The sequence below is a fragment of the Pygoscelis adeliae genome, unplaced genomic scaffold, assembly GCF_000699105.1.
Source record: "Pygoscelis adeliae isolate BGI_AS28 unplaced genomic scaffold, ASM69910v1 Scaffold97, whole genome shotgun sequence".
In the NCBI taxonomy this organism is placed as follows: Eukaryota; Metazoa; Chordata; class Aves; order Sphenisciformes; family Spheniscidae; genus Pygoscelis; species Pygoscelis adeliae.
This window is the reverse complement of record NW_008825152.1, coordinates 323,044-334,131: the sequence shown is the minus strand read 5'-3', so window position 1 is coordinate 334,131 and position 11,088 is coordinate 323,044. Positions and strand designations below refer to the sequence as shown.

The 11,088-nt window shown below is 48.5% G+C and overlaps 1 protein-coding gene across 1 annotated transcript in view; it reads left to right on the top strand.

Moving 5' to 3' along the window:
• Window positions 1–11,088, top strand: part of WNT3 (wingless-type MMTV integration site family, member 3) — a 54,935-nt gene that overhangs the window by 30,945 nt on the left and 12,902 nt on the right. The window contains exon 2 of the mRNA XM_009328393.1: window positions 8,094–8,335. Within this exon, the coding sequence (XP_009326668.1) occupies window positions 8,094–8,335 (242 nt within the window). The remainder of the gene's footprint in view (window positions 1–8,093; window positions 8,336–11,088) is intronic.

Here is an 11,088-nt window from a genome sequence, read left to right as displayed (position 1 = left end):
AATGAGGTGCTCAGCGTCCTTTTCTCCAGGCTAAACAACCCCAGTTCCCTCAGCCGCTCCTCATAGGACTTGTGCTCTAGACCCTTCATCAGCTTCGTTGCCCTTCTCTGGATATGCTCCAGCACCTCGACGTCCTTCTTGTAGTGAGGGGCCCAAAACTGAACACAGTATTTGAGGTGCAGCCTCAGCCGTGCCGAGTACAGGGGCACGATCACTTCCCTACTCCTGCTGGCCACACTAGTTCTGATACAGGCACTTGGCCTTGTTGAACCTCATACAGTTGGCCTTGGCCCATCGATCCAGCCTGTCCAGGTCCCTCTGCAGAGCCTTCCTACCCTCGAGCAGATCAACCCTCCCGCCCAACTTGGTGTCACCTGCAAACTGACTGAGGGTGCACTCGATCCCCTCCTCCAGATCATTGATAAAGATATTGAACAGATCTTCCCATGGGGCACTGCCCCACCACTGGGAACGTCTCTGTCCTGCGGTGCTTGGAGGAAGGATTAAGCCCTCCTAGAAGAGGTTGCTGGAAGAGGGCTTTGCAGCTGTTGGTAGGAGACAAATCGTAAGATCATTGATAAAGATATTGAACAGATCTTCCCATGGGGCACTGCCCCACCACTGGGAACGTCTCTGTCCTGCGGTGCTTGGAGGAAGGATTAAGCCCTCCTAGAAGAGGTTGCTGGAAGAGGGCTTTGCAGCTGTTGGTAGGAGACAAATCGTAGAGGAGGCACTACTGGGTTGCGTGGACAATAAATAAAAATTACCCAGGACCTAGAGGGATATAAATACCCTGAGACGTCTCTTTGGGAGAGCTCTCAAAGGGATGCTTAGCCTACTTCTAAGCAGCCACAAGTTTGGGAGTGATTCCTAGGTGAACTTTTGCCTTTGTGAAGGTTTTAGAAAGCTTTGTAGCCCTTAGGTGTGACTTAATTAAGCGAGAATCTTAATTGGACAGAATCTGGCCTTCTGGGATGCTGAATTTTGTGCAGGTCATGCAATTCATACATGCTATTTAATGAGGTAATTTTTGAACACACGAACTGGAAAAAAAGTTCTCTTGTTCAATAGGTCACATCACACTGGTGTGTAAAGTCTATAGAGACTTTCCAGGGCAGTAACACAGCAAAATCGTACATCCACACTCATGCCCATGGGACTCGCCCTTGTCTGGGTGACCAACCTCTAATGCTTAGGCAGTTGAACCTCTTCTTTTTAAAAAAAAGTAGTTTTGTAGAGCCCACCAATGATTGCAAAGTTTGGTGAAGAGTCTGTAGTAATGGCAATATCTCATAGCACGGACACAAGTGCCCACTCTACAGAAAAACTCAAAACTCAAGACACGTTCAATAGAGATTAAATAGTGGGTGATTTATGAGCAAAGGCATGGGATTCATTAAAGCTATCCAGTTCCCTAGCAAACTGCAATGTTCCTTATTTGAATTCTGTCATCTTTTTGTCTGATCTCCATATTCAGTCAAGACCTAGCATTTCTCAAGCTCATATGTGCATATATATTGCATGCTTTGACTTGCAAAAATTTCCCTCTTGCTGCTCTTGATCTTCAGACAAACCCAAGAATTTGTGTCTTATCCTGTTCACAAAGGGCTGCAGTCAACAAATTACAAGAATTAAAAGATATGAATATTATACCACATATAATACCCCCTCGAAGGTCAGACAGCAGAACAGAGTTAGCAGCTGGAGGCACTTGTTTGCATATAAGGACACCTCTGTCAAAGCTGGGGTGAGATTCACGATCTTAAAATTAACACCTGCCACTTGGTAAAAACACCTTGAGCATTGCATCAGGCTGAGCTAGACACTTCAAAATGTACCATAACGAAACGAACAGGGTCTGGCTCTCCAGCTGGAAGGTTTATATTCATCATGCACCTCTGCTTGCAGTGATTTTGCACAGCCCTTTACTTACCTGAAAAGGAAGTGTGTGATGATGCCTCTGCTAGGAAGGGGAAAAGGGCAAAATCTGTGGGAGCTGGGAAGGGCTCATACAGTGCGAAGTAAAGAGAAAGAGAAAGAGTCAGCATGAAAACTCCTGGCTCCCAACGTGCATTTCAATGTATCACCCCTGGGCCACTCAGCACTGTCAAACAGTGGGATGCCAGCCTGTACAATTGTCCATTTTAAGCAGAACATGGCCTAGAATTGGAAAATGTTAAATATGTCTAAAAATAGTACAATGAAAAACCCTCCAGGCAGAGAAAGTTTTTCTCCAAGACAGCGGGTGGCAAACGAGATCTGAACTGTGATCTGGTTTTCTCCTGCTGATTCATAGTTTTCCTAGTGTGTTATAAGAATTACAGGGATCGATATGGGGCATTGAGAAGACATTAGAGGGCACAAGCAGGACGGATGTTTGCCTTGTAACATTATGCTGCTGTGACCCGAGTTGCTGTGGGAGGAAATATCATGGTTTAAAAGAACCTCATTTGTACCAGGTCCTTGGAGCCCTCAAGGAGTGTTGCTAGCTGTGGCTCTCAAAGCATTGAGGAAAAGTAGTTGTTATTTAATTGATGCTGAGACAAAGGGAGAAGGTGACGGTGTCATGGCCCCCTGGCACTCACACCGCAGAGCCCTGAAGGGAGCTGGCTCTTTGCACAGGTCTGCTCTGGCTCCGGTGCAGGAGGGAGCCAGAGGAAATCTGAGTCTGTGAGCACATGGTACTTACTAACCTACATGTCCCGTGGGCACAGCGGTTGCTGTGACCTCCCTTCATCACTGGAGTCATCACCACCAGCATCCTCTGTGCGATGCTCACAGCCATGTATTTCTGCATGGATCTCAAGGTGTGCTGGGGGCTCCAGGGATGAAAATATAAGCTCTTTCTAACAATTTTGCCAAGGGAAAAGGCACAGTGGTGTACAGGATCCCTATAGTATGTCTACATTTATGTGGGAGATCCCTCGGGAGAGGCAAGGAAGAGTTGCAATGTGGGGAGTCTCCATCTCCATGACACAAGATGCACCCTTGGAGACGTGCAGCTCTACAGCCCGGAGCTTCCTGCCCAGCTGGCCACAGGGCTGGTGATGTCCTTGATAGAGTGGGAAAAAAAGAAAAATTGCTCTTCAGATACATCCGCTTTCAGCTGCTGAGTTCAGAGCTAGAAAACACTCCCTTAGCAGCACATACCAGAAATTTTCTCCCTGCATTTCAAGTAAAAAGCTGCAACACTGACCTCAGGCAGTCACAGCAAGCACAGATGCTGCCCCACTTTGGAGCTTGTTGGAGGTTGGAATACACTCCTCACACAAATGTCAATTTTTTCCAGGGCTGAGACAGGAAAAACCCAGGTTCCTGTCCATCCAGCTGGGCTCCCAGGATTCATTAAAGATGGCAACAGGTTTATGGGATTGCAGAAGAAAGAGAAAGGGGTGACCATGCCAGATTGTTTCCCAGTAAGCTGGTCCCCTCCTGGCATTTCACTTTCCTTTTTTTCATCATGAAACCGGAATGTGAAACACGTGTGAGCAAACCCTTTGGCTCAGCCCTCACCATGCCTTGCACACACAGCAGTGGATAGAGAAACCTCTTTCCAAGAAGCTGCTTTCTTGCCAGAGAGCACTCAAGCAGGGCATCACCCCCAGTGACTTCAATCCCCCTGCTCCACAGGAGGAGCAGCTCACCAAGGTTTGTGTCTGGCTGGTAAAACCCAGCTCGGACGGGCAGCCCATGGTGCACTGCACGGTCCAGTCCTGAGTGCTCTGAGCAATACAGCTTCTAGTCTCCTGCAGAGAGGAAAGAAGAAATGCCCTAGCAGCTTTTGCTCTCACTGGCAGGAAACCTTTCTTAGTGTTCATCCTAAAAACTCCTTTTCATATGTTTTGGTGCAGTTCTAATCTGGCCAAATCCTGCTCCTTTCAAATACTACTAGGTCTAATTTCTCTTGACGCGTTGTGTCTTTCCAACCAGTGGGCCAAATAGAAGAAGATGAGTTTGCTGGCCATCTCTGTAGGAAGGATGAAGTTGAGAGGGTAGGCACAGTATCTTCCACACCAAGGCAATGCGAAAACATGAGTCACCTCGTCAAGGATGCAAGGATGCTCGCGCCGGCAATGTGCGGAAAGAGGATCTGCACAAGACCATTTACTCCCAGGGCTTCAAAAGCTCATCCCAGACCAATGGGAACCACGGAAAGTCAACTCGAGACTGCTGGATCCATGGCTCTGCTGTGTCTAGCACTGTCGGATGGGAACAAAAGGAGCCACTGGCCTGACAGACAGTGTCAGGACTCCTGAGAGATTTAAGGGATTAAGCAGAGAAAGAGAAAAGGGATTTCCCCTGCATTTGCCATAGGCACTCATGCTCCTTGTGTTTTGCACTGCACTCACACTCACACACACAAAAGCCTACCTTTATGTGCACATCTGTCCACTCACACTTGTACACGCAGCGATGAAAGAGAGTCTCCCAGTCAAGCAGAGCTGTCTGGCTTTTATGGCTCCTGCCCTTGAGTGTGTGAGTTGATGCTGGGAAAATACGTCTGTCACCTTCTGTGGGTAAAGCTGGGGGCAGTGGAGCAGGGTACGAAACAGCTATTTGCCTTTGACGTGATGGGAACTCGAGAAACATAGGCTCAGGCAGCAAGGAAGGACACTAGCATTGAAAGAAAGACAGGAAAGTGTGGGGTCTGTAGCTCCTGCAGTTGGCAGCCTTGGAGTTTTGTTTTGTGCTTTAAAAATTGTCCATGTCCTTCATCTACCCCAAATTCACCCTGTGATACTTCCTCTCCTAATGTATTTGCTTCCCCCCCATGAGCTTGTGTGACTTCTGTGTTAGAGCCACACAGAGCCAAGATGTGCCCCTGGGATCTCAGATCTGGGTTTCAAATAGGTTTTGTTCCATCTTCACATCTCAGCCGCTGTATAGAGAAATCGTCAGTCCATGGGACCCAGGAGCACCTTAGCCACAGTGCCCTGACCAGTGTGTCTTCCCAGGACTTCTGGGTAGATGGGGGTGATGGGCCAAGAGGAGTGAGATTTTTTATATCTGTCTAAGAAGGATCAGCAGTGGGGAAATCACAAGTTCATTGACATGAGAACAAAAATGAAAATCAGGTGATGACTGGAGAGAAGGTGCTCTCAGTAATCATCAACAGGAAAATTAAGAGCAGACACTTAGGAATGATGGAGACCTTGCAAAAGAGGAAGAAAAGGAAAAGTTGGGAAAGCTTGGAATGGGTCATCAAAAGCAGATGGATTCCTGTAAGCAACTTCACCAGATGGGTGTGTGACCACATACAACCAAGAGCAGCCTCCACCTTCCCCAGGGTCCTCTCTCATGCAGCAGATCGCAACTCCAACCTCAAAACAGATGGACCAAAACTGACTGCACATCTCCAGTCAGGCCGTCCAGGCAGGGAAATCTGTCATGAGATGGCTTGGGGGTTTAAAGAAGGGATTTGACCAAGTCTGTGGTTGAATGGGAGGGTGGATCCTCCCAGGAGTTCCCCAGAACTTCATGGGAAGTACCAGCTCTTACTCCCTCAGGGACACTGCTACTTTCTGTGGGCTCCTGAGGGATCCAACTGCTCATCCAGACAAAAAATTGGGACAGGTTTTACAGTGGTGAGCTGTGGCACAATTAACCTGCATGCATGACATGGTGTGGAGCTCACGGCCAGCACACCAGGCCAACCCTCCACAACCACTGCTGTGAGAAACTGCTGCTGCGGGCACATCCTTGTAAACTCTGACACTGAATATGAACTTCACTTCTACCACTGTGCAAACCCAGGCAGGAGAAAGCATCTCACAGCATGCCACCCCCCTGAGACCGGAGTCTGTCTGCGAGAGTCGGTGTCCGGAGAAACACAGCATATTCTCCTGCCTGTTCCCCACGTTGCTGGCCCTGCTGGATGGAGAATGAAGTTAAGGTTGTTCACAACTGTTGCTTGGAGCTGACCAGTCTTCCCAGCAGTGTTGAGCTCCCCCCCATCAGATTGCACTTGGTGGGAGCTGGAAGCACAAAGCAGCTCTGGGAACCAATCCCAGTGTGCTGCCCATTGCACTGTGTTGCCTCCCAACCATATCTGGCTGCCCCTCTTCTGTGTGTCCCGTCCAAGGGTGTGGGAGATGGAGTCAAAACATTGCATGCAGTGCTCTGGTCCTGAAGTCTTGGGCAGCTGCCCCACTGCTGGGTAGGTGAGCAGAGAGGTGCAGGAGAAACAGGTCTGAGAGATGGTTGAGCAGGGAGCCAAGGTGGAAGACAGCACTGGGGCAGAGATTAGAGGCATGCACTTCCCAGCCAGGGTGGGAGTCAGGTCTTCTCCTTCAGTGTCTTCAGCAGAGACGTCTCTCCTGGGCAGGTCCCCTGGGATTCCCTACTACAGGATTCCCATCCTTCAATCATTAGTGTGCAATTAATTCAACCAATTACTGGTGTCAGCTCAGCATCCAGCCTGGGAATCCAGGCTGGATGAGCAGTTCAGAACAAGGATGGTCAACCACAGGTCCCATAAGGCAGTGGCATCTCTGTCCTTGGAGGTTTTCAAATTCTAGAAGGACAAAGCCCTGAGAAGCCTAATCTAACTTGGAAACTGGCCCTGCTCTTAGTAGGAAGTTGGACTAAAAACCTCCTGAGGTCTCTCCCAACTTGAATTAACCAATGACTATAAAATGTCTGATTAGTTCACGTGCAATCTTCAGGTCTGGGCAGGTGAGTTAGGGAAAAACACAACAAAACTGGGAGAACTGTTTGATACCCCAGATGGTTGAGCTGCCATTCGAAGGGACCTCTAAAGGCTGGGCCATGGGCAGACAGGAAGATCATGCAATTCAACCAAGGGACCTGGGGAGAAATATCCTGGGGAGAAACAACCCCATGCACCCGTAAAGGCTGGGGGCCGACCAGCTACAAAGCAGCGTACAGAGAAAGACCTGGGGGTGCTGGTGGACAAAAATTTGAACATGAAGCAGCAACGTGCCATTAGGGCTGCACAAGGAGAAGCCTTTTCAGCAAGTAGAGAGAGAGAGGATCCTTCTGCTCTACTCAGCACTGGTGAGACCTCATCTCAAGTCCTGTGGACTACCTAGTACAAGAGAAATATGGACTTACTAAATCAAAGCTCTTTAATATTTGTCTATGCTAGTATCTGGACTGTGAGGTTTCTGTACTGGAAGCAATTGAGTTCATCACGTCCGCTCTGTTACAGAACCAGCTGCTCATTCACAGATTTGACATGTTCTGGAGGGACACTGCAGGGTGGTCTGGTTCGTAGCAAGGCAGTAGCTGTAGGACTATCCTTGTTTGTGTGTAATAGCAGGTATCTCAGAGCTTCTTTGAGCAAATATGTGTCTTCACCCTTCAGTGACAATTTCTGGCCAAATAAGCAATTTGACCCACATAGTTCATGCTGGGCAAATGACAGGTCCTTGGACCAGTAGGAAAAGGTCCTCTCAAATCTGCTCCCAGCACCTTCACCATGTACCAGCACACCTGCCCAACCCACAGCTACAGCTAGAGGCTGATGTCCGTCAGGGTGGAACCGTGGTGGTTCAGACCCTGCTGGGACCATCTGCACAGGTGTCAAGACAGCCTGGGACGCGTGGCATTGACGTGCCTGACCCCAGAGCAGCCCCTCTCCAGTAAATGGCGATCCCTCTGCTGATGAACTTGGCATTGGACAGGACACTTCCCACCTTGACCACAACTCAGAAGCTCTCACATCAGTGTCTCCTGACAGCTGAGACACCCTGGGGTATTCCCCAGCCTCCAGATGTTGGTCCCCCGGGATACAGCTCCTTGCAGGTCCTTTGTCAGATCCGCCAGCCCCTTGGGGATGTCTCAGATACTTGGGAGTACACTGAATGGCTCTAGGTGCTTCCATGTAGGGAGCTGACTCCCTCCCTCTGTGCCCACAAAGGACCAGGGTGTCTTCAGGTATGAAGATCACATCACTGCTATTCAGTAGGAAGTCTCTTGTTTTCTTATGAAATCCCTCTTTTTCAGTACTTTGTCTCCCTGAACTATTGGTTCACCTTGGCTCATCAAATTCCCCCTGGGATGGTCACAGGGGCAGGAGCAGTAGTGCCAGCTGGTTTCTCAACCCTCACGCTGTCCTCTGTCCCTTGCAGGTCCCTTGCACTAGGTCAGCAGTACAGCTCCCTGGGGTCCCAGCCCATCCTCTGCGGCTCCATCCCCGGCCTCGTCCCCAAGCAGCTCCGCTTCTGCCGCAACTACATTGAGATCATGCCCAGCGTGGCCGAGGGGGTGAAGCTGGGTATCCAGGAGTGCCAGCACCAGTTCCGGGGCCGCCGTTGGAACTGCACCACCATCGATGACAGCCTGGCCATCTTCGGGCCGGTCCTGGACAAAGGTAAAGAGGGAAGCCAAGGGGTTGTGGGGGAAGGGGCTTGCCAGGGTGGGTAGAGCCGTCATACCTCCACTTGGCTTTTGAACACCCCACGCCACGAATGTCCTACTGGGAACACACTGTGGAAAGAGTCTGATGTCCTAGCTTTCAACCCTAATTTCTCCAATTTCTTTTTTCCAATTTTTTTTCTGTGTTACATCGAGAAGGGTAATGAGGGAAGGGTCTGTTCCCATCCCAGGAGCTCTCAGTGGGATAAAGTACAGGAAGGGGAAGGTCTAGCCCCATGCATGGTCATATGTTTTGGAATCATGGGCTCCATCATCCCTGCCCAGGGTGTGCAGTGCATCCAGACAACAGGGTCCAGCAGACCCACGGGAGAATTCATGGAGAGGGATTGTAGTCAAGTTCCTTGGGGTCAAGACAGGTCCTTTGCAGCATGTACTGTCTGCCCCAGAAGGCCAGTGGGCAGGAATTTCCCCTGCCACTGAGAAGCCATGGTTGAAATCCTGACCAAACTTAGCTGAGATTTCAAAATATCTTTTCACAGATGGGCCCAAAACAGCCAGGGCTGGGAACAAAAAGGGGGAGAATAAATATATTTTCCCTCTCCTCTCTCCAAACACATGTGCTTTCTCCTCTTCATCACCTCCTCCTGAAAGGCCACTTTTCTAGACCTGCTGGCACGGATCAGGCACACTGGAAGCACATTGATGAGGCACGATAAAGTTGGGGTTCCCAGTGAGATCACAGCCTGGGCATCGCACTGAGAGAAGTGAGATGTTGGGCCCCAAGACAGCTGGGCACCTGTAACCCCAGCCTGCAGCCAAATGTGGCCTGAAAGGGAGGGTGCTGCAGGACTTTGGTGGCAGATAACCTATCCCACATCCCAGACATCCAGTTAGCAAACCAAGACCTTAGATTAAAAAGCATTCCTGTGAAAGTGAACCATATGGTGGATAAAAAACTCCCCTCCCCTCCATCCCCTCCCATGACTTTGTACATTGGCACTGATGACAACAGGGAATGATATGTGGAAGTCACCAGCACCAACTCACGGCTGCAGCTTTGCTCCTTCTGGAGAAACCTTCCCTGAAGATTTGATGCACTGAGCTCCTCCGGGTAGAAATGAAGCACTGCCTGCTTGGAGCAGCAGCTGGTCCAGGGCACTGCCTTCTCTTCCCCTTCCCCAAGAGCCTGCAGACCGTGGGGACTCAGAGCTGCTCCCATGCACCGTCTGACTCCAAACACACCTGCACTGTCCATGCCACCACCATGGGTTTGAGGACCTCCGGGAGGTTTCTCGTTATGCCTTCTTCCCCATTTCCAGGGAGAAGGGGCTGCACGTTTGCACGTTCTCAGGATTCTGCCCGTACCAGGATCCTGCCTATTAGGATCAAAGTAGATATGCCTTTCTGAAGGCGGTTGGTCAAATGCAAGAAGGGCAGGATGGAAGCCATGGTGTCCACCACATGCCTTTCACTGACTCCATGCCAAGCTTAGCACAAGGGACGTCTGTAGATAACGTCCTTCATAAATGCAACCAAAACCATTTCCAGCTTCATTGGTATCGACACGCACTGAGTCTCTGCAGTCCAGTGAAGTCTGTTTATTGAAAAAGAAATTATTCTTTCCAGTGACGTTTTGGAAATGGGAAGCTTTTGGTATGGTCTTTAAGAAATTGGAGAAATGAGGGTTGAAAGCTAGGACATTAGACTATTTCCCAATAGTCTCCTGGAGTGTGCATATCTCCTGGTGAATCTTTCTTACAAAGCTATAATATTCTGCATCTAAACAGTTCATGATATTTTTTTCAAGCTTCAGCCTTCCAACAATGGTACCGTTTCCTGAAACATCAGTAGTATATTCCAGTGAAAATGACTCAGCTGAGTTAAAGTGTGATTCTTTGCAGAAATCAGGATTGTAAAGTCATTTTAGAGTGCTAATAGGGACCATGAGATTCAATTCCCCTCTGTTTTGCCAGGATGTATTTTGGGGTAGCTGCTGTATTTACTATCAAATAACTTCTTACCGAGGCTTGCCACACTGTAACTTGCTGCCTAATAAAAGCATGTCCTAAACTTCAGCACTTACTAGATCAGAAAGTTTTAATTTTCTTAAAAGCTATCATAAAAACTATCATAAAAATTTTAAACGCATTATGAAAGAACTGTTATAGCATTCAGGCACTGAAAATCTCTCACCACCATTTCTGTCAGCATGAAAGCACTTAAAAACTGGATTTGAACCATCCTCCCCGTAATGAGCAAACTGAACTTTGAATTTATTATTAATATTTTAAGATTCTTTCGGCTGCAGGGACTAGAGCAAAACCTTACGTGTGGACATGCCTCAACATTTCCGTGCACTCCAAGCTGACAAAGTAAAATATCACCCATAGCTCTGAAACTCTTCTGACAGATGGAGAAAAATTATTGAGCACATTTGTTATACAGCTTTCCCGATCAAACCGTGATGCATCAATAGTCTCCTAGACAGCACTGCCAGGCAGTTAGCTTGAAAAATGTATTTATTCTCGTGTCTCACTAACCTGTAAGTAGAACAGTTAAAAATAAGGAGTATCATCTGCAGATAGAGATACATCAAAGTCCAACCCATTTGACTGTGGTTATTATTTACATTTTTTAAATGTGCTAATGTCTTTTCACTGCTGCCTTGAGAATTAATGAGCAGAGGCAGGATGGGACTCATTTCATGAATGTAGCAATGAGTGACACTAGGAAATCCTTCGCGATTCC